Below are 24,303 nucleotides of genomic sequence, written 5' to 3'. Positions count from 1 at the left end.
ACCACCTTTGTTGAGACCTTGGGAGTACCACCTTTTGAGCACAGCTACAATCATCATCGTTTCAAGAGTGTTTTATTGTCACATGGACCAAAAAAGAACAATGATTTTCTTACTTGTGTATTATATTTTGGAGAATTATTTACACTTTGGTGTCATAAAGAAAATTCCGTTATCTCTGAAAAAAATTACAGGGAGATATTTGCCTCTCACACAATTAAAAAGCAGCGTGGCACATCAAATTGCACATTGTCTGTGCAATGAACAGAATGAGTTGCCTTTTTTGGATTCATAATTTCTCAGTTCACATTTCTTTTTAAGTTCAGTATTTTTACATGGTAGGTAGAGCAGTCTTTTCATGTCCATGGAATAGTGGCCGGTGCAATGCATGGCTCTCTTCTCTCGACTCAGCATCTGCTTAGACAAGGGGGGTAATTCAGAGCAACTGGAGTCAAAGGGCATTATTCACCTTTATAACCGTTTAATCACTGCAATCAATGTGTGAAAAATCAGTATCAGAGGTTGATAGATCTGTCACGTAACAATATCAACGATGTGCCGGAAAATAAGATGAGGAATATATATATATAGTTCTAAGAGAAGCAAACTCGACATGTTTTATGTCATCATAAAATAGCACCATTACTAATTGTTGTCTTTTATCTGAAGGTGTTATTTTTATTTATCATGTTATGCAACATTTTGGAGTGGATGAGTGCATAGGATATCAGCTTTGCTGCCTCGGAAATGATGCTCAGTTTATGTTAACTCATGGGCTTCGTTAGCTTGTTGCTGGCTGAGATTCCCCCGAAACACACCAGATGTGGTGGAAACTCACACAGCCCGAGTCTGCCTCCAGTCTGTCCGGGCAGGAATGTGGTGGCGGCTGTTGGGTTGCATAGCCCAACCTGCGCTTGTGAGGACAGACGCAAAAAGCTGGAGTAACTCAGCGGGTCAGACAGCATCTTTGGAGAAAAGGAATAGGAGACGTTTTGACCCGAAAAACGTCACCCATTCCATTTCCGACTCAAAACATCACCTATACCATTTCCGACCCAAAACGTCGCCTATTCCTTTTCTCCAGAGATGCTGTCTGACCCGCTGAGTTACTCCAGCTTTTTGTGTCTATCTTTGGTTTTAACCAGCACCTGCACTTCCTTCCTACTCATTGTGTTTTTGGGGCCCAGCGGCTCTCTGCTGCTTTCCATTCCATTGCAGCTTAATACCTTATTGTAGCCGGGTAGTATTGCTGGTGATCATCTTTCTTGGAAGTATTTTCTGGTGATGAAATTGAATGCCTATTACTGAGGATGGTTGACAAGTTTCTCTCTATTCCCAGGTCTGGCTGGATGCTGGCACCCAGATTTTCTTCTCTTATGCAATCTGCCTTGGGTGTCTAACTGCACTCGGAAGCTACAATCCCTATCACAACAACTGCTACAGGTAAGACAATACGTTAAGTGGGTTTCTGAACATTCAAGGCACTAGCTATTTTTCAATCGTTGTTATATTCATTAACCTACATAAAGGCCAGAAAGTACTCGTTTCCACAGACCCCCCACTTTTACCAGCAGTGCGTACTGCCTCGGCAAGGCCAGCAGCATAATCAAAATAACTACAGATGCTGGTTCAAATCGAAGGTAGACGCAAAATGCCGGAGTAACTCAGCGGGTCAGGCAGCATCTCAGGAGAGAAGGAATGGGTGACGTTTCGGGTCGAGACCCTTCTTCAGACTGATGTCAGGGGAGGGGGCGGGACAAAGATAGGATGTAGTTGAAGACAGGAAGACAGTGGGAGAACTGGGAAGGGGGAGGGGGAAGAGAGGGACAGAGGAACTATCTGAAGTTAGATAAGTCAATGTTCATACCGCTGGGGTGTAAACTGCCCAAGCGTTTTTTTTCACAGAGGGGGAGCAGTGAGAGAGCATGTTGCTAAACTCTCGTCGAAGAGAGGAGGAGAAAGCAGTGAGAGAGTGTTGCTAAAACCTTGTTCCTTCTGCCTCCACAGATGTTGCCTGACCTGCTGATTTATGCCAGCATTCTTGTTTTTGTTTCGGTTATCAACTGGTGTTTATTTTAGCTCACCTATCAGCTCTGGAAGTTATTAATAATGTCCGATAATATTATGATGTTGCTATATATCACTAAAAGGATATATGACAGGAAGGATATTCTTGCTATTGAGGGCGTGCAGCATAGATTTACTGGGTTAATTCCCGGAATGGCAAGACTGTCGTATGTTGAAAGACTGGAACGGCTAGGCTTGTATACACTGGAATTTATAAGGATGAGAGGAGATCTTATCGAAACGTATAAGATTATTAAGGGGTTGGACACGTTAGAGGCAGGAAACATGTTCCCAATGTTGGGGGAGTCCAGAACCAGGGATCACAGTTTAAGAATAAGGGGTAGGCCATTTAGAACTGAGATGAGGAAAAACTTTTTCAGTCAGAGAGTTGTGAATCTGTGGAATTCTCTGCCTCAGAAGGTAGTGGAGACCAATTCTCTGAATGCATTCAAGAGAGAGCTAGATAGAGCTCTTAAGGATAGCGGAGTCAGGGGGTATGGGGAGAAGGCAGGAACGGGGTACTGATTGACAATGATCAGCTATGATCACATTGAATGGCGGTGCTGGCTCGAAGGGCCGAATGGCCTCCTCCTGCATCGATTGCCTATTGTCTAATAGCTAACTGCCAGAATCAGACAAATTAACTGGAGATCCAGGAGCTGGAGCCCTAAACAAATTGATGAACTGAATTGCATACACTATGTGGCGCAGCGGTAGAGTTGCTGTCTTACAGCGCTTGCAGCGCCGGAGATCCGGGTTCAATCCCGACTACGGGTGCTGTCCATACGGAGTTTGTACGTTCTCCCCGTGACCTGCGTGGGTTTTCTCTGAGATCTTTGGTTTCCTCCCACTCTCCAAAGATGTACAGGTTTGTAAGTTAATTGGCTTGGTGTAAATGTAAAAATTGGCCCTAGAGTGTGTGCGTTAGTGTTAATATGCGGGTAGACACAAAACGCTGGAGTAACTCAGCGGGTCAGGCAGCATCTCTGGAGAGAAGGAATGGGTGACGTTTCGGGTCGAGACCCTTCTTCAGACTGATGTCAGGGGAGGGGGCGGGACACAGATAGGATGTCGTCGGAGACAGGAAGGCTAGTGGGAAAACTGGGGGAGGGGATAGGGAGGGAAAGCAGGGACTATCTGAAGTTAGAGAAGTCAATGTTCATACCGCTGGGGTGTAAACTACCCAGGCGAAATATGAGGTGCTGTTCCTCCAATTTGCACTGGGCATCACTCTGACAATAGAGGAGGCCCAGGAAAGAAGGTCAGATTGGGAATGGGAGGGGGAGTTGAAGTGCTCAGCCACCGGGAGATCAGGTTGGTTAGGACGTACTGAGCGGAGGTGTTGAGCGAAACGATCGCCAAGCCTGCGCTTGGTCTCGCCAATGTAGAGACGTTGACATCTGGAGCAGTGGATACAATAGATGAGGTTGGAGGAGGTGCAGGTGAACCTCTGCCTCACCTGGAAAGACTGTTTGGGTCCTTGGATGGAGTCGAGGGGGGAGGTAAAGGGACAGGTGTTGCATCTCCTGCGGTTGCAGGGGAAAGTACCTGGGGAGGGGGTGGTTTGGGTGGGAAGGGACGTGTGGACCAGGGAGTTACGGAGGGAACGGTCTCTGCAGAAAGTCGAAAGGCGTGGAGATGGGAAGATGTGGCCAGTAGTGGGATTCCATTAATATGCGGGGATCGCTGGTCGGCATGAACCCAGTGGGCTGAAGGGCCTGTTTACGCGCTGTGTCGCTAAACTAAACTAAAATACCCTACCAGTTTAAGATTGTAGGGTATTTTTAGCACATTCCAGAGAGATACAGATTTTCAACATTTCAATTATGGAGCACAGCAGGAGGATTAGCTTAAGGTGGCAGTGAAGAAGCTAAGGTATCTTTTAAAGAGCACAGGCACAAAAAGCTGGAGTAACTCAGCGGGGCAGGCAGCATCTCTGGATAGAAGGAATGGGTGACGTTTCGCGTCGAGACCCTTCTGACATCTCTTGTTGAAGGTCGTGCCCTTGGTTGACAGATTACCAAGACAGTCCTCCACAGGGGTTTGACAATGGGGAAGAGAATTATACTCTTTTTGGCTCTTTAAATAAAATGGACACACTACAGGAGATTATGCAGAACAGTGAGGCAGAGGCAGAAAGCGCTCTAATTTCCCAACGCAATCAGTTTGATAATGCAGTCTGCTAAACTCAAGAAGGACAGAGATTGTGTAATTTGTTTTAAAAGTTAGGATTAGTGATATAAATGGGTGAATCAGACTTTGAGAATGAAGTTGTGTTTACATCTGCTATAATCGCAAAGGAAAACAGTTTTAGTTTACTTTTTTTTAGTCCTTGCCTTGTCTAAGTGGTTGCGAGCTTTTCTTAACGCTAGAGGCAGGAAACATGTTCCCCGTGTCTGGGGAGTCCCGAACCAGGGGCCACAGTTTAAGGATAAGGGGTAGGCCATTTAGAACGGAGATGAGGAAGAACTTTTTCACTCAGAGAGTTGTGAAACTGTGGAATTCTGTGCCTCAGAAGGCAGTGGAGGCCAATTCTCTGGATGCTTTCAAGAGAGAGTTAGTTAGAGCTCTTAAGGATAGCAGAGTCAGGGGGTATGGGGAGAAGGCAGGAACGGGGTACTGATTGTGCATGATCAGCCATGATCACGGTGAATGGCGGTGCTGTCTCGAAGGGCTGAATGGCCTACACCTGCACCTATTGTCTATTGTCCATTGTCTATTAAAGGGGAGAAAATGTGAAAACCTGTGAGTAATCACAGTATCCCACGCACTGAACAAAGACATTTATTAGCGGTCCACAGCCGTGCTGTAGATATTAGACTGGTGTATGTACTGGTGAATGGTTGATAATATCTAGTGTGAACTCGAAACTTGCAATATTACTCACATGATTGAAAATGGTTGAAATATATATAGGGTTGAAGTATATCAAATAGTAACTTCCAGCTATCTAGAATTGTAGGACTGAATTCCTGTAACACAGAAGGAGGCTACACCGCATGTTAAGTGTGCCACCCATTGTACAGCAATCAAATCTGTTCAATACCCCAGATCTGTCACCAGAGTTCTGTAAAATATTTTACCTACAAATATTGATCTAATTCCCTTCAAAATCCCCAGTTGATTCTGCGCCATTCTCAACAATGGCTCTCTCAGCCTTTGCAGTTGTAACGTTGGCTCCCACCTGACTCTCCTGTCACATGTCGGCCCTCCTCACGGGGCCAAAGCACAACCCAAGACGTTCAGCTCTTTGTCCAACATGAGACCAGCCCTTCAAACAGCACTCAGTCTGTTCTGGGGTAGACCATCCCTGTGCTGGAGGTCTGGTCCAGGCACCTGCCAGCTCTCCGCTCTGAACTTTTCATTGGAGTTAAGAACAAGGTAAGTTGGCAGAATTCCCAGGAGATCTCATGCCCAGCCCCAGTGCCCCATGTCCCTACATCTCTATGGGATGTTCCTACACTACAGGGACAGCTGCCATTTTGTGGTCGCCCACTGAAGCAGCTTCCAGGGTAAATCTATCAGAACAGAGGCCCCTAAATGCAGACTTCTGTCCCATGGGATCATTCTGTTATTCCCAGCCCCTGGAATTTTGAACTGACAAAGAACACGGAGAATAAAAGTCTTCCAGTTGACTCGAACCAACCTTCGACTAAGAGCTGGAGCATCAGATGATGATTAGTGTGAAGCACAAACATCAATCTACTTTGGTTGAACAGTAACAAAAGAATGAACAATTCCATCGAGGTGCGATGGAATTATTTGTTGAAGGCTATGGTATAGATAGGGTTAAAAGTAAGAACTGTTAGTTGGTCATCAAGCTGAAGGGCCCATGTTTAGCTTTGAACATCAAAAGCACTCACTGTTAATGGAAGAAGAGGTGGTTTGATGTCCTAATGTTTGTTGAGTGGTTTTGGTGTTAATGCTGTTCCTGTATCAAATCAAAAATTTGGCAATGCACCCGAGAATACCCTGCAAATATAATCCATGAGCTACGACAGCAATTGAAGCTTACATTGTCCAACCCACTTCTCAGTTATGTGAGAGATTGCAAATGACTGACCCTCAAATGGATGCTTTTGAAAATTGTGGTGTTTATGTTTTTCTTCTGTTCCATCTTCAAAGGAATTTATGCTAGCATTTATTTCAAGAGGGTTAGAATACAAGAACAGGGATGTAATGCTTTAAGGCACTGGTCAGGCCACATTTGGAATAGTGTGAGCCATTTTGGACGCCATATTTGAGGAAGGATGTGCTGGCTCTGGAGTAGTCCCCCCATTTCAGGGCACCATAATGTTTGGGACCCAGCAATGTCATGTCAATGAAAGTAGTCATGTGTAGTATTTTGTTGCATATCCTTTGCATGCAATGACTGCTTGAAGTCTGAGAGGGTCCAGAGTATGTTTACAAGAATGATCCCAGGAATGAGTGGGTTAACATGCGATGAGTGTTTGATGTCACTCGGCCTGTACTCGCTGGATGGTTCAGAAGGATGAGGGGGGGGGGGACCTCATTGAAACTTACCGAGTAGTGAAAGGCTTGGATATGGTGAATGTGGAGATAATGTTTCCACTGGTGGGAGAGTCTAGGACCAGAGGTCATAGCCTCAGAATTAAACAACGTTCCTTTAGGAAGGAAATGAGGAGGAATGTCTTTAGTCAGAGGGTGGTGAATCTGGAATTATTTGCCACAGAAGGCTGTGGAGGCCAGTCAGTGGATATTTTTAAGGCAGAGATAGATGCAGTGCCCTCCATAATGTTAGGGACAAGACCCATCATTTATTTATTTGTCTCTGTACTCCACAATTTTGGATTTGTAATAGAAAAAAAAATCACATGTGGTTAAAGTGCACATTGTCAGTTTTAAATAAGGGCCATTTTTATACATTTTGGTTTCACCATGTAGAAATTACAGTAGTGTTTATACATAGTCCCCCCATTTCAGGGCACCATAATGTTTGGGACACAGCAATATCATGTAAATGAAAGTAACTTGTTTAGTATTTTGTTGCATATCCTTTGCATGCAATGACTGCTTGAAGTCTGCGATTCATGGACATCACCAGTTGCTGGGTGTCTTCTCTGGTGATGCTCTGCCAGGCCTGTATTGCAGCCATCTTTAGTTTATGCTTGTTTTGGGGGCTAGTCCCCTTCTGTTTTCTCTTCAGCATATAAAAGGCATGTTCAATTGGGTTCAGATCAGTTGATTGACTTGGTCACTCAAGAATTGACCGTTTGTTAGCTTTGAAAAACTCCTTTGTTGCTTTAGCAGTATGTTTGGGATCATTGTCTTGCTGTAGAATGAACCGCCGGCCAATGAGTTTTGAGGTATTTGTTTGAACGAGCAGATAGGATGTGTCTATACACTTCAGAATTCATTACGCTACTACCATCAGCAATTGTATCATCAATGAACATAAGTGAGCCAGTACCTTCAGCAGCCATACATGCCCAGGCCATAACACCCCCACCACCGTGTTTCACAGATGAGGTGGTATGCTTTGGATCTTGGGCAGTTCCTTCTCTCCTCCATACTTTGCTCTTGCCATCACCCTGATAAGTTAATCTTAATCTCATCTGTCCACAAGACCTTTTTCCAGAACTGTGGTTGCTCTTTTAAGTACTTCTTGGCAAACTGTAACCTGGCCATCCTATTTTTGCGGCTAACCATTGGTTTGCATCTTGCAGTGCAGCCTCTGTATTTCTGTTCATGAAGTCTTCTGCGGACAGTGGTCATTGACAAATCCACACCTGACTCCTGAAGAGTGTTTCTGATCTGTCGGACAGGTGTTTGGGGCTTTTTCTTAATTATAGAGAGAATTCTTCTGTCATCAGCTGTGGAGGTCTTCCTTGGCCTGCCAGTCCCTTTGCGATTGGTAAGCTCACCAGTGCTCTCTTTCTTCTTAATCATGTTCCAAACAGTTGATTTTGGTAAGCCTAAGGTTTGGCTGATGTCTCTAACAGTTTTATTCTTGTTTCTCAGTCTCATAGTGGGTTCTTTGACTTTCATTGGCACAACTTTGGTCCTCATGTTGATATCATGTGGGCGGCACGATGGCGCAGCGGTAGAGCTGCTGCCTTACAGCGAATGCAGCGCCGGAGACTCAGGTTCGATCCCGACTACGGGTGCTGTACTGTACGGAGTTTGTACGTTCTCCCCGTGACCTGCATGGGTTTTCTCCGAGATCTTCGGTTTCCTCTCACACTCCAAAGACGTACAGGTTTGTAGGTTAATTGGCATGGTATAATTGTAAATTGACCCTAGCATGTGAAGGATAGCGTGAGTGTGTGAGGATTGCTGGTCAGCGCGCACTGAGTGGGCCCAAGGGTATGTTTCCACGTCGTATCTCGAAGCTAAATTAAACCTTTAATTTTTTTAATGTTGTCATTATTTGGAAGTCCAATAGGTAACATATCTTGTTACAGGCATTCCTACCGATGCACTGTATTCTTGGATCCATTTGAGATTGGATCATTTTGTAACTGTGGAACTAAAAGTTTATCATCCACATAGAAATAGGGATGAAATGTGGTTGCGCTAGACCTTTTGAATTTATGCTTGGGTCTACATACAGTGGCTGTGCCATGTTGCACATTTGACAATGGTAAAAGGAACTTTGTTGCTTCCTCTCTGGAAGCACTTTCCAATGTTTTGTCATTTCAAAGGCGCAAATTAAATAGGCTATTATTGCATTATGATAATTTTTACAATTTCCATGATTTTGGGCAAAATGGGACATAGGTAGAAACTCATCAACTTAAGGTGTCACAAAATGCTGGAGTAACTCAGCAGGTCAGGCAGCATCTCAGGAGAGAAGGAATGGGTGACGTTTCGGGTCGAGACCCTTCTTCAGACTGGAAGATGCTGCCTGACCCGTTGAGTTACTCCAGCATTTTGTGATACCTTCGATTTGTACCAGCAGCTGCAGTTATTTTCCTACACAACTCATCAACTTAAGGCAGATTGCTAGATAGAAACATAGAAACATAGAAAATAGGTGCAGGAGGAGGCCATTTGGCCCTACGAGCCCACACCGCCATTCATTGTGATCATGGCTGATCATCCACAATCAGTAACCTGTGCCTGCCTTCTCCCCATTTCCCTTGACTCCACTGGCCCATGGTGCTCTATCTCACTCAATGAGCGGCACGGTGGCGCAGCGGTAGAGTTGCTGCCTTACAGCGAATGCAGCGCTGGAGACTCAGGTTCTTCTGTACGGAGTTTGTACGTTCTCCCCGTGACCTGCGTGGGTTTTCTCCGAGATCTTCGGTTTTCTCCCACACTCCAAAGACGTACAGGTGTGTAGGTTAATTGACTGGGTAAATGTAAAAATTGTCCCTAGTGTGTGTAGGATAGCGTTAATGTGCGGGGATCGCTGGGCGGAGCGGACCCGGTGGGCTGAAGGGCCTGTTTCCGCGCTGTATCTCTAAATCTAAAAAAATCTAAAAATCAATGGGCTGTATTAGATGTTATGCTAAATACAGATATGCCGTTGTGAGAGACATCCACTGGGATATGGTTTCTGGATTGTCCAGCTTAGGACACGTACGTTCCTTGTTTTTCAACAGACTTTGTACTAATTGCTCTGGCATTGGAAATATTACTGGTTGATATTAGTATTCTGTGGATGAACTGATCAATGGGGAGTATAGACCAGATGTGTCTGCATTCGAAGTAAATGATACTGAGCTCTTTCAGCTGCTTTTCCAGGCAGGTGCAGAGATATCATGGTGTCTCCCTAACTGCAGATTTTCCAGTTCATCAGGGAAATAGCAGCAACTGTGACTCAGTCTGTTGTCAGGATGCCGGCGGGTGGCATGCAATATTTTCCCCCGGTGCTCAATACTGGCTGCGCACAGCTCTCAGGTTAGACCTGGCACAGATTCAATGACTCCATTAACTTCAATGGAGAGGAACAGCTGTGGGTAGAGTCAGCTGTAAACCTGAACTCTCTGCAGGAAAGAAAAAAACTGCAGATGCTGGTTCAAATCGAAGATATACACAAAATGCTGGAGTAACTCAGCGGGTCAGGCAGCATCTCTGGAGAGAGGGAATGGGTGGCGATTTGCATCAAGACCCTTCTTCAGACTGATGCGGATCGAGACCCTTCTTCAGACAGATGAAATTCTCCGCATCTGCCTCATGCCACGGGGTGCTAGATTTTGGAGCCAAACGTAACACCCCCCCCCCATGCACATCACCCCCACTTCACAGATCTTCAGACAGAGGAGTCGTCTGTTGGACTACTCCATCCCTCAATCTCTGTTTCCCACTCTCATTGCGAATGTGAAAGTAAATAGGTTCTCCACCAAGTTTGGAAGATGGCTTTGCAGGGAAATAGATACATCAATTTAGCAGTCCTTTTAAGAATTATCATCTGTCTTTAGCCATTTTACTTCCCTTGTTTGTCCCACATAATTTTACTAGAAGTGAGCTCACACAATAAGTAGGGCAAAAGCAGTGACGATTAACAATGCACGATTGTTACCCCTGTTCTGCCAAAATGAAGAATTTTGGCACCAACTTAGTTTCTTCTTCCTTAAACAGACACAAAATGCTGGAGTAACTCAGCGGGACAGGCAGCATCTCTGGAGAGTAAGAATGGGTGACGTTTCGGGTTGAGACCATTCTTCAGACTTAGACTTGCTATGTGCTGGAAGCTAGATTGTGCAAACTGCGCACAGACAGCGCCCGTAGTCGGGATCGAACCCGGGTATCTGGCTGCAAGGCAGCAACTCTACCGCTGCACCGCCGTGCCGAGATTATCATCTTGATTTTGAAGAGATGGAAACAGTGCTCTTTTATTCCACCCCTCGGAGTATTGTAACGTTTTGGTTGATATTTTTTCTCTTTTCAGTGAATATCACCTGAGCTGTCTTTCTGACGAACTGACAGATGTTTATTGCACTTGGAAGCTGTTCTGAGCATTAAATAAATGTTGTTGTTTTGCAGGGATTGCTTAATGCTCTGCTGCCTCAACAGTGGCACCAGCTTTGTTGCTGGTTTTGCAATTTTCTCCGTGTTAGGATTCATGGCCCTGGAACAAGGTGTGCCGATAAAGGATGTGGCCGAATCAGGTGGGTTGCAAACGGTCGTGTAGATTGAGAATGATCTGAAACAAGTGAGCTTGTCTGAATGTGACGAGCCAGTAAATGTCGACGGCAGATTTGGGCACACTACTGGTTTTTACATCAATTCATAATGCCTGTGCAGTCACCTAGAGAGTTATGAGCTGCACTGAATCAGTCGTCCTTTGTATCTCAGTTTACTATTCAGTTCCCTTAACGTCAGTGCAACTGGAGATCATAGATGGGCCTGTAAAAGGCAATCAGTATTAGATTTCAGTCTGAAGGAGGGTCCCAACCCGAAACATCACCTATCCATGTTCTCTGCCTGACCCGCCGAGTTACTCCTGCACTTTGTGTCTTTTTTTTCAGTATAGGATTTCACTCTGCAACACCACTGTACAACATGAAGTACAACATATCCCTGTTATTTTTTCCTCCCCCAATCTGCTCTCCTGGATGAACATGTTTAACCCAATCTGGGAAGTTCCTCAAAGTCATCAAAGCTACCTGGGACCTGCTGGGAAGGAATGACCACATGCAGAGCAGACCTAACCCTGAATTTGTTTGTACCTGACAGAGTCTGGTGAGAATGTTCAGACTTAGTTAGAGGCCAAAAGCATCTTTGATAATTCTGGGAATAGTCACCAAGTATCTGTTGAGAAAGAGACAATGTTAATGCTTCAGCTCAACTTCCATTGATTATCACGCACCTGTTAATATTTCACATGTGCAGCGTCTGCAGAATTCTACTTTAGCTTTATTAACCGGGTAGCAATGAGGGTGTCTAAATGAAATCAAAAGCTAAGGTTCAAACCTTGCCATCTAATGAATGGGCATCTAATGCCACCTGTGGGGAAATGATGCAGATATTTAAAGTTATTCTTCGTCTCTTGATGACTGCCTTCAATGCCTGGCCTGGCGCCAGCGAATTTTATTCGGGCACCTGATGTTCAGTCTGGGGGACATTAAGCTGGTTGGTGCAGCCACTGCTCGCTGTAATGTAATGTTAGTGAATGGAGGTTTTGCGATCCACCCTTTCAAACCGGCGCGGGCAACTAGGCTGGCAGGATCACAGAGTGGCACTGATCAGCAGTGCTTGGCTCAGTTCCAAAGACCCATGAATCCGTCAGTGTGGGATTCCAGGCTGTGTTCAGTTTAGAGTTACGCAGCGTGGGAACAGGCCATTCAGCCCACCCAGTCGGCACCGACCAGCCATCACCCGTACTCTAGTTCTATCCTGTACTCTAGAGACAATTTACAGAGGGCCAATTAACCTACAAACCTGCGCATCTTTGGGATGTGGGAGGAAACAGGAGTACCCAGAGAAAACCCACGCGGTCACAGGGAAAACCTGCAGACTCCATAAAGACAGCACTGATGATCAGGATCGAACCCAGACCTCTGGCACTGGAAGGCAGCAACTCTATCGCTGCACCACTCTGCTTTTGGACTCTCTCGAGAAGAAGTACATTTCACTAATGACCAGGATTTAACTGTCCCACCTCTCTCCAATTTTAGGCTTTCTCACTTCATATAGCCTCACCATCACTTTGCCTTTTCTGATCATTCTTTCTCTAGTTTTTCCCCAATATAAACATTCTGATGGTTTGCAAAAAAAAAAAAATCTGTTGGTTTTTTTAAATCATTATATTGACGTTGTTATTTTCTTTTGGGTGACATTTCCATTCATTCTGCATGAGCCTGACAAGGTGTGTCGGAGGTCAGGGTTCTGTAAGGGATGGGAAGAGGAGCAGAGAGGAGGTGGGGAGATGAATGAATGAATGAGTGAATGAATGAATGAATGAATGAATGAATGAATGAATGAATGAATGAATGAATGAGTGGATGAATGAATGAATACTCCATTGTCACATCTGACAAGTCACAGTGAAATTCTTTGCTTGCTTACCCAAGGTATGCAAATAGTCACCACATAAAGGGCACTTGACAAAGTTACAAAGTATCCCGCATCAGGTCCCCCTTTGTTTCCCCCCTCCTTCACAGCGGTCCCCCTCACACCAGGTCCTCCTTTGTCCCCCCCCCCCCTTCACAGTGGTCCCCTCACACCAGGTCCCCCTTTGTTCCCCCCCCTTCACAGCGGTCCCCCTCACACCAGGTCCCCCTTTGTTTCCCCCCCCCCTTCACAGCGGTCCCCCTCACACCAGGTCCTCCTTTGTTCCCCCCCCCCCCTTCACAGTGGTCCCCTCACACCAGGTCCCCCTTTGTCCCCCCCCCTTCACAGCGGTCCCCCCACGCCAGGTCCCTTTTTGTTTCCCCCCCCCCCCCGCTTCAAAGCGGTCCCCTCTCGCCACGTCCCCCTTTGTTCTTCCTCCCCTCACGGTGGTCCTCCTTTTATTCCAGGCAGCACAAGATGACCTAGGTCATTGGGCGGAAAGTGAACCAGATGAGTTGTTCTGTTCTCTTCTGTTGTTCTGTGCCTGTGTTTCAGCTCAATTAAGCTGAGATTCAACACAATCGCAAGAAGTCCAAGAATAATGTGCTTTCATTCACAGCTACATATATTTACATGTCGAAACAGGGCGCCATCAAGTGGCAACATTGAGAAACTACTCTGTGAAAACCAATAAAGGAAATAGATTTTCCATGGAGGCCATGTAAAAAGATTTTATAGTTTGCCTGCTCAGCACTGCCTGAATTTGAAAGAAAATAATAAAATGACCCAGCTTTGTTTTCTTCACTTACGAATGCCAAATAAAATCATGTCTTCCCTCTAACTGGAAATGAAATGTGCAGCATTAAACCTGCCAATCTACATATTTGAGGCTGATGAGTTTCGATAGATATAGCTAAGCAACACAACATTGAAGTAATGAGGATCCACAGTTTCCACTTTACACATTGACAAAGAAGGTGCATCTAACTTAACAAGAAACCTTCAGCGGAAGCTGCAATGGATTTTCTCCTGCGCTTCATCCTGAATCTAGACTGTGTCCTGATATGTATTCATTGGAATTGTCATGCAAAGCTAAACTTAGCTGCTGAATACCTCTTCAGGCCTCTTAAAGACAAGACAGTGTATATCCACAGGGAGGCACATGCACTAGTGAAGAGTGTTGTGGGAGTATCAGTGAAAGAGCTGACAGCCCTGATGAAGGTTTAATTCTCCCACCGTCGCCTTTTCTCATGAGATTGGAGCGTTTGGGTGCAGGGTTGTTGTTAGATGATCAGTGACTAAGGTGACACTGACAAGATGTGGCCAAACTTTAACATTATTTACTATAAAAAAACCCCAGGAAGTGCCCTTAGGACCTCAGTGATGTTCTTCCTTAGGAGTTCTGGGTTTACATGGGAAGAAGCAATACCCCCACTTCCAATCTCCAGCTTCTCCCTATGTTTGGCATTGAAGAAAAGGGTGCCACGGTGGCACAGCGGTAGAGTTGTTGCCTTACAGCGCTTGCAGCACCGGAGACCCGGGTTCGACCCTGACTAAGGGTGCCGCCTGTACGGAGTTTGTACGTTCTCCCCGTGACCTCATGGGTTTTCTCCGAGATCTCCGGTTTCCTCCCACACTCCAAAGACGTACAGGTTTGTAGGTTAATTGGCTTGGTATAAGTGTAAATTGTCCCTAGTGTGTGTAGGGTGGTGCGGACCCGGTGGGCTGAAGGGCCTGTGCGGGGATCGCTGGTCAGTGCGGACTCGGTGGGCTGAAGGGCCTGTTTCCGCGCTCTATCTCTAAAACTAAAAACTAAAAAACTAAAAGAAAATCGAGAGGTCGGCCAGCCACTGTGGATTGATACCGAAGGAAACAACATAAAAGGGATTAAAATACAGGACCAGAAATCCAGGGGACTAAGTCTACTCCGCCATTCAATCATGGCTGATCTCTCTCTCCCTCCCAACCCCATTCTGCTGCCTTCTCCCTGCAACCTCTGACACCCTTACTTCGGTGTCATGTTAAATGAGAAGATAGGATGAGAATAAAACGTTGGCTTTGCATATCTGAATGAGTAAAAATATAAATAAAGAGATAGCTGGGGCTTTCAGAATGGAATTCAATGACTTGGGTGAGGTTGCAGTCTTATTTAAAAAGGGGTGCTTTGCTTTTTTTTAATCTGTTCCCAGTCTGGATGAGCACCCTTTGACTGAAACATTTGACGTGTTTCTCTTTCCACAGATGCTGCCTGACCTGTTAAGTATTTACAGCTTTTTCTCCTTTCATTACTGATATAGGTTTTCAAAAAACATTTTAAGTTTTATTATTACATCAGCCCCTCACAATTGGCTCATTTTTTAATTACCCCCGTTAAAAGGAGTGTATTGCAGTAAGTTCGATCAGTTTCCTTGTCAGTCTTGGTGCCTTTTGGGGGATAAAGTCAATTCAACCTACTTATTGAAGCAAAGGGAAATAAGTCCCGATAGACCTCAGAAAATAATCAGGCAGTGCAGCTGATATTCACAATAAAGATTTTTTTAAATCGACACCAGTTTTTCAACTTCAGTTCAGTTCCACTTAGAAAGGAAATCTATATTTCGGTATGTTAGTGTACTTTAAATTAACATTGCCTGTTCAGCAGCAGATAATGATAATGAATACATTTTATTGGCCAAGTATGTACACATACAAGGAATGTGCCTTGGTGCTCCGCTCGCAAGTAACAACACGAACATACAGTAAACAATTAAGAATAAAACATAAAACATTAAAACATTAAAAATAAAACATTATAGTTTAAACATGTGAATGAGATAAAATACCAGAGCAAAAGGAGGCTACAGACTTTTGGTTATTGAGTAGAGTTACTGCTCGTGGAAAAAAACTGTTTTTATGTCTGGCTGTGGCAGCTTTGACAGTCCGGAGTCGCCTTCCAGAGGGAAGTGCTTCAAAGAGTTTGTGGCCAGGGTGTGAGGGGTCAGAGATGATCTTGCCCGCTCACTTCCAGGCCCTTGCAGTGTACAGTTCGTCAAGCAGAATCCTTAACCAATCTGAAGAAGGGTCTCGACCCGAAACGTCACCCATTATTCCTTCTCTCCAGAGATGCTGCCTGTTCCGCTGAGTTACTCCAGCATTTTGTGACCTTCCCAAAGCCATGCTCCATCACAGGGGAGAATATCCTGCAGATGGACATCTGAATTACAAGGAGAACATGCTGGAGGTACTCAGCATGTCGGGCAGCATCCACACAGAGAGGAGCTGGGCCAATGTTACAGTCTGACATGCTGGACATTCTCAGCACGTCAGGCAGCATCCACACAGAGAGGAGTCAGGCCAATGTTACAGACTGACATGCTGGACATTCTCAGCACGTCAGGCAGCATCCACACAGAGAGGAGCCAGGTCAATGTTACAGTCTGACATGCTGGAGATACTCAGCACGTCGGGCAGCATCCACACAGAGAGGAGCCGGGCCAATGTTACAGTCTGACATGCTGGAGATACTCAGCATGTCGGGCAGCATCCACACAGAGAGTAGCCGGGCCAATGTTACAGTCTGATGGCCTGTCATCAGCCCACAGCACATCTCAATCATAAACTGAATTAAAGAAGGGAAGGATCAAACACAAGAAAGTAGAAGGTGAAGGAAAATGATACATGAAGCTGCAGATGCTAGGGATCCAACGAGGAACATAACATGCTGGAAATATCTTGGAATGAGAAACAGAGTTAATGCTTCATGTTGAAGTTCTATCGAACTTCATGTTTGACTTCAAACATTAATTCTGATTCTCATTCCACGGATGTCGCCTGACCTGCTGAATGTTTTCTATTTGATTTTGCACCTTTTTTGATTCCCTGTTTAAATCTGCACGTGAATTTCAATTCATCATCACTGTCCTTATTACTGAGATGTTTACTGAGAATTATTACTGAGGTGTTAAAGATACGTCTGGCTACCTCATGTTTTGCCTCCGTTTTGTCTATTCCGTCCCTCGTAATCGAGGCCTTTGTGCTTATCTTCAGGCCCCGGGCTGACCTTCATTGCCTATCCGAAAGCGGTCACCATGATGCCTCTGGCGCCACTGTGGGCAGTCCTCTTCTTCCTGATGCTCATTTTCCTTGGACTGGACAGTCAGGTAAAATAAACATGGAAATGCTTTCTTCCCCCCCTCCCGCTCCCTCACGGCAGTTCCCCCCCATGCCTGGTCCCCCTTTGTTCTTCCCCCCCCTCCCGCTCCCTCACGGCAGTTCCCCCCCATGCCTGGTCCCCCTTTGTTCTTCCCCCCCTCCCGCTCCCTCACGGCAGTTCCCCCTCATGTCTGGTCCCCCTTTGTTCTTCCCCCGCCTCCCCCTCTCTCACGGCGGTCCCCCCCTCGCCAGGTCCTCCTTTGTTCTTCCCCCCTTCCACCTCGCCCTCTCTCACGGCGGTCCCCCCCACGCCGGGTCCTCCTTTGTTCTCCCCCCCCCCCCCTTCCCCCTCTCCCTCACTCACAGCAGCCCCCCCCATGCTGGGTTCCCCTTTGTTTTCCCCCCTCTCCCTCCCTAACGGCAGCCCCCCCCCCCCCCCCCCGCTGGGTCCTCCTTCGTCCCGTCCCCTGGCAGCGGCGTCCTCACTTCCACATGTCAGTCCTCGTCCGTTCCACTAACGCCGCCGGATCCTCGGGCGGTGGCCCCGGCCTCGGCCCCAGCCGCGGGCTCCGCAGACCCAGGCACCGATGGCCGCGGGCTTCGTCGGCTCGCGAGGCTCCACCACCAGCCCGCAAGCCTCCGGCCCTTGAGGCTCTGGCCTCGCCTTCTCAGCGGCACCTCCGGAAGGCGTCCGCAAACTGCCATCATCTACACGGCAATGCATTGGTTGGAGCATTTATCCGTGGCATGGAAGATTCCTGCGTAATTTCCAATTAATAATTCCTTTTAGTCATGCCAGATATCTCCAATGTAACTTTTTAATTTAAAATTTTCCAATTTGTTAAAAAAAACACCTTACACAGCTGTTCTTGATGTCAATTTTCATTCAAACTTTAAAGAACTTAACTTGTAAAATTCATACCTCTCTGAGCTTGTGAGATTTATGACTTCCTTGGGGGGTGGCTATTAATTTAGGAAATCAGTGAATCATGCTTAGTGAATGCTCCCTTTGCCTTTTATGCATGGAACTCAATAATTGTTTTAGTAGAGACCGTGATGGTAAATCCTCAAATGAAAACCTGGTGTTTCTCTTTTGAAGACAAGAATTTAACGAAAGAAAGAGCTTTTGGATAGAGCTCTTAAGGATAGCGGAGTCAGGGGGTATGGGGAGAGGGCAGGAACGGGGTACTGATTGAGAATGATCAGCCACATTGAATGGCGGTGCTGGCTCAAAGGGCCGAATGGCCCCCTCCTGCACCTATTGTCTATTGAAAGGATGTTTTGAAAAACAAAGTGAATACAGGGTTCGAGTAAGTCATCAGAGGAAAGTGGTTGGAGAAATATGCTGGCTTTACCCTGCACTAAACATTATTCCCTTATCGTGTATCTAAACACTGTGAATGGATCGATTGTCATCATGTATTGTCTTTCTGCTGACTGGTTAGCACGCAACAAAAAGCTTGTCGCTGTACCTCGGTACACGTGACGATAAACTAAACTGAACTGACCTGAACAGTAAATAAAAAGGGTTCAGCTTCTATGATCACAGCTGTTGGACACCCAATGGTACATCTGGAAGCTGGCAAGGGCAAAATCTCTGGTTTCTGCGGAAGAGACCCAGTGGTTTCCATGGAAATGTTCATCTAGCAGCTGCTCTGAAGACTGCCAAATATACTATTTCCTCTCTCTTCCCTGCCAAGCACCTGGCCACTTCAGGCCCTCCATTTAATGGCCATTCAACCTCATCAGAGAAGTACAAAGTCTCACCACTGCTAGACTACAGTCCAGCTATTTGCGGGCGGTACATTAGCACAGCGGTAGAGTTGCTGCCTTACAGAGCCAGAGACCCGGGTTCGATCCCGACTACGGGTGCTGTCCGTACGGAGTTTGTACGTTCCGCACGTGACCTGCGTGGGTTTTCTCCGGGTGCTCCGGTTTCCTCCCACACTCCAAAGACGTACACGTTTGAAGGTTGAAAAATTGGCTTCGATAAAAACTGTACATTGACCCTAGTGTGTACAATAGTGCTACTGTTCTGAGATCGCTGGTCGGTGCGGACGCGGTGGGCCGAAGAGCCTGTTCCACGGTGTATCTTAATTGAAGGTCCTTTGTGGGATTTGCACCATATCGCTGGTGGACGTTGGATCAGTTGGTATCCAGAGAGCAAGGACTCAGAAGTTCAGATACCTCCCAAAATATCTGACATACAACCATCACTCTTATTTCCCTTGAACCAGTTCAGTGCCTTGCTGCAGCCTCCAGCAGTAATGCATCCCAATCTCAATTAGACTGTAGTGACTGTAATAAACCTCTATTGTGGTTACATAAGCAAATAATCAGAAGGTGAGCTGTTTAGTTTAGTTTAGTTTACTGTCATGTGGACCGAGCTACAGTGAAAAGGTTTTGTTGCGTGCTAACCAGCCAGCAGAAGGACATTACATGATTACAATCGATCCATATACAGTGTATAGATACATGATAAGGGAGTAACATTTAGTGCAAGGTAAAGACGATCAAGGATAGTCCGAGGGTCATCAAAGAGGTAGATAGTAGTTCAGGACCACTCTCTGGTTGTGGTAGGATGACTCAGTTGCCTGATAACAGCCGGGAAGAAACTGTCCCTGAATCTGGAGGTGTGCGTTTTCACACTTCTACACCTTTTGCCCGATGGGAGAGGGGAGAAGAGGGAGTGGCCAGGGTGCGACTCGACCTTGATTATGCTGCTGGCCTTGCCGAGGCAGCGTGAGGTGTAGATGGAGTCACTGGAAGGGAGGTTGGATTGTGGACATAACACATCCATTACTGATGGCAGCATTAGGAGATGGTGGTGGTGGTGCAGAGCTTGCATAACTGGTCTGCAGTCCCAGGTTGAAATCCTGCCATTGCAGCGGTGGAATTTAAATGTAATTAATAATCTAAAGTGCTATTCTCCTCTGAACAGTGTGAAATAACCATGAACGGTGAAATGGCATTTCCTGGGGTAAGATGAGTTGTGGTTTGGCTGGCCGACTGTGCTGGAGGCCTCTGTTAATCGGTCAGAGCTGCCCCGTCCGTGTAGGGCGCCTCCACGTGTTGGATCCATTGCTGGAGGCACGTGATAACGCAAATTCCCAAACTCTCCTCGGTGCGGCTTCCCGTGCCTCAATGTGGTGGAATGTTTTGTGTTCAGTGCAAAGATCCTTTGCTGATGAGAATGTAGCAGAGTCGGGTCTTCCAGTTTAGCTTGAAGCTGCAATTTGAATTAGGGACACCAAACTCTTTGTCACGTGTGGTAGGCAGACGTAGAATGCTGGCAGGCACTTTCAAGCTTTTGCACTTTCTGCTCCACAGAAGGGGAGGAGAGAGGATGACCCAGATGAGAAAGGTCCTTGATTGCGTGGCCTCTGATTTCCCAAGGCAGCGTGTGGTATAGATGGAGTAGATATTGTGGGTCTGGTTAAACATAGAAAATAGGTGGAGGAGGAGGAGGCCATTTGACCCTTCGAGTCAGCACCGCCATTCATTGTGATCATGGCTGATCATCCACAATCAGTAACCTGTGCCCAACCTCTCCCCATATCCCTTGATTCCACTAGCCCCCAGAGCTCTATCTAACTCTCTCTTAAATTCATCCAGTGATTTGGCCTCCACTGCCCTCTGTGGCAGAGAATTCCACAAATTCACAACTCTCGGGGTGAAAAAGTTCCTTCTCACCTCAGTTTTAAATGGCCTCCCCTTTATTCTAAGACGGTGGCCCCTGGTTCTGGACTCGCCCAACGTTGGGAACATTTTTCCAAACATCTAGTTTGTCCAGTCCCTTTATAATTTTATACGTCTCTATAAGATCCCCTCTCATCCTTCTAAACTCCAGTGAATACAAGCCTAGTCTCTTCAATCTTTCCTCATATTGTTTGTGCTGCATCCACATGCTCAGGCATTTCAACTAACTTCTGTTTCCTTGCAGTTCGTGTGTATGGAGAGCCTGGTGACTGCTGTGATAGACATGTATCCCAAAGTGTTCCGAAAAGGATATAGGAGGGAGCAGTTAATTCTCGTTATTGCAGTGGTATCTTACTTGCTTGGGTTAATAATGGTGACGGAGGTAAGCTAATTAAACCGAAGCTTCGTGTTCATATTATAAATCCATGCAAGACCGAGTCGGGGAAATTATCTTTAATTTATTTTCAGTTTAAAGCAATAATTACATTTGAAATCTGAGATAGGAGTCGCAATTTAATTTTTCAAAGGAGTTTTAAATAGCAAAATATTACATTGTGGTAAAATCCAAAAATATATTTGCACTACGCGAAACGAGGAGAACTGGAAGGGCGAGGAGATAGGAATTAAGATATGGTCTCCATTAGCCAAAAGCTTTCTTCCTTTTTGTGATCTAATGTTGTGGATTCCCCAAAGGTTTTCTTAATTCCTATCTCCTTGTCCTCCCAGTAGAAACTATTGCATAATGCTACTCCACACTTTCCATGTTACCTGCAAATTCTACTCCGAGAGTTGTGATCTAGTTTCTTTTTGTAAGCCATGATTCACAGTGCTTCCACTCTCTTTGCAGGTGACGAGCTACAAATCATTATCCCTCTGTGCATAAACGTGCTTTTTCCTTGCGTGACTTTTAACTTTGTGCCCCTTTGTCCTTGAATCACCCACGATTGGTAGTAGTTTCATTCCATTTAGCCAATCTAAAATCCTCGCACTGTCCACTTCCATCAAATGTCCTCCCACTGGGTTTGGGTTTTTTTTGCCCCAAGGGAAGAATTCCCAATGCCCTGGACTAACTTGTGGCCAATCTTACTTGGTCTGGAACTATTTATTCCCTCATGGAGAAAGCCGCAAGAAATCAGTGAAGAGGGACTGATGGCACCAAAGACGGGGTAGGATGGTAGGACAGATGGCATCAATGCAAGGGTTGGAGAATTGGGCGGCACAGTGGCACAGCGGTAGAGTTGCTGCCTTACAGCCCTTGCAGCCCCGGAGACCCAGGTTCGATCCCGACTACGGGCGCCGTCTGTACGGAATTTGTTTTTTTCTCCCCGTGACCTGCGTGGGTTTTCTCCGAGATCTTCAGGTTCCTCCTGCACTCCAAAGACGTACAGGTTTGTAGGTTAATTGGCTTGGTATAAGTGTAAATTGTCCCTAGTGTATGTAGGATAGTGTTAGTGTACGGGGATCGCTGGTCAGCGCGGATTCGGTGGCCGAAGGGCCTGTTTCCGCGCTGTATATCCTGAAGTCCATGGCTGATGAAAGCCAGTGTGCCAAAAGCTTTCCTCACTTTCACTTTCAGGGAACTATGTACTTGTCCTCCGAGATTACTCTGGAACACAACACTCCCCAGGGCCCTACCATTTACTGCGACGGTCCTGTCCCGGATTGACATCCCAGCGTGCAACACCTCACACTTACCTGAAGTCAACTCTATTAGTCATTCCTCGGGCCCACTTGTCCAGCTAATCAAGATCCTGCTGTAATTCCAGATAACTATCTTCACTGACTACAGTACCCCATATTTTAGTGTCATCTGCAAACTCACCGATCATGCCTTGTATATATTCACAAAATGCTGGAGTAACTCAGCAGGTCAGGCAGCATCTCAGGAGAGAAGGAATGGGTGACGTTTCGGGTCGAGACCCTTCTTCAGACCCGAAACGTCATCCATTCCTTCTCTCCTGAGATGCTGCCTGACCTGCTGAGTTACTCCAGCATTTTGTCGATATATACCTTCGATTTGTACCAGCATCTGCATTTATTTTCTTACACGATCATGCCTTGTACATTCTCATCCAAATTGTTGACATGGATGAGAAACAGCAATGGGCCCAGCACTGATCCCTGAAGCACTGCATGTCACGGACGTCCAGTCCAAACAAAACCACCTTCCATCGCCACCCTTTGCTTTCTATCATGACGCCAATTCTGCATTCGTGTTTACAAAGTGTCAATGTTCTGGAGAAGCCCTTGCTTCTGATCTGTGTCACAAAGCTAGGTCCCAGTAGAGTCAAACAATGTATCAAGCATGCCCAGACAGCCCTTTTCACTTGAGTTTATACGTTCATCAATGGATATCCCTGTCCAAGCTGGTGTCCTCTAAAGCCAAAGTCTGTTCCTGCTACATCCCGTTGGTCAGGACACAAGAAATCATTTTGCTGACCATACTCGGGATGGATAATTGAAAAGGAAAATGTATTAACCATTCAAATGCGATCTACACCTCACGGTATTAAATTAATCAACTTGAATTAAAATGAGTGGACTGCAGGAGCATGCTATAATTAATTCAACATTTAGACAATAGACAATAGGTGCAGGAGGAGGCCATTCGGCCCTTCGAGCTAGCACCGCCATTCAATGTGATCATGGCTGATCATTCTCAATCAGTACCCCGTTCCTGCCTTCTCCCCATACCCCCTGGCTCCGCTATCCTTAAGAGCTCTATCTAGCTCTCTCTTGAATGCATTCAGAGAATTGGCCTCCACTGCCTTCTGAGGCAGAGAATTCCACAGATTTACAACTCTCTGACTGAAAAAGTTTTTCCTCATCTCAGTTCTAAATGGCCTACCCCTTATTCTTAAACTGTGGCCCCTTGTTCTGGACTCCCCCAACATTGGGAACATGTTTCCTGCCTCTAACATGTCCAACCCCTTAATAATCTTATACGTTTTGATAAGATCTCCTCTCATCTTTCTAAGTTATTCTGCATAAAATTCCCAAAAATCATTTATTCTAAAGAGATTGCTTTTTCAACTGCAGAAAACGCTATATTCTATTCCTCTTAACTTGTGCCTGGAAAGGCTGTCACAGGATAATGGCAAGGGGTGCAGATCTCATGGACTGCATCTTATTCCGAAGGTCATTGTCAGATCTGGAACTTAAAGATGCATGCCTGTGTTCTCCATGAGACGCTTAATGGATTTGACAAGGGACAACATAAGTTTAAAAAAGTGAGCTAACCAAATAAATGAGCTTCGCTTCGCTCACAGAATGATTTGGGCCTACATTCATGGAGTGATACAGCATGAAAACAGGCCCTTCAGCCCAACTTGCCCACACTGGCCAACATGTCCCAGCTACATTAGTCCCATCCAAAGATACCAGAGGAGTAAGATAGACCACTCGACCCTAAAAACCGTAGTAGGTCATGGGTAAATTTCAGCGCCA

The 24,303-nt window shown here is 45.9% G+C and overlaps 1 protein-coding gene across 1 annotated transcript in view; it reads left to right on the top strand.

The window, feature by feature from the left end:
- The window catches only part of slc6a11b (solute carrier family 6 member 11b), a 162,474-nt gene that overhangs the window by 115,841 nt on the left and 22,330 nt on the right, over nucleotides 1–24,303 (top strand). The window contains exons 8-11 of the mRNA XM_078413997.1: nucleotides 1,337–1,440; nucleotides 11,017–11,141; nucleotides 17,053–17,165; nucleotides 21,101–21,238. Coding sequence (XP_078270123.1) covers nucleotides 1,337–1,440; nucleotides 11,017–11,141; nucleotides 17,053–17,165; nucleotides 21,101–21,238 — 480 coding nt within the window. The remainder of the gene's footprint in view (nucleotides 1–1,336; nucleotides 1,441–11,016; nucleotides 11,142–17,052; nucleotides 17,166–21,100; nucleotides 21,239–24,303) is intronic.

Source organism: Rhinoraja longicauda, chromosome 17 (genome assembly GCF_053455715.1).
Source record: "Rhinoraja longicauda isolate Sanriku21f chromosome 17, sRhiLon1.1, whole genome shotgun sequence".
Classification (NCBI taxonomy): Eukaryota; Metazoa; Chordata; class Chondrichthyes; order Rajiformes; family Arhynchobatidae; genus Rhinoraja; species Rhinoraja longicauda.
The sequence above is the reverse complement of the archived record's forward strand: the minus strand, read 5'-3'. Positions and strand labels throughout refer to the sequence as shown.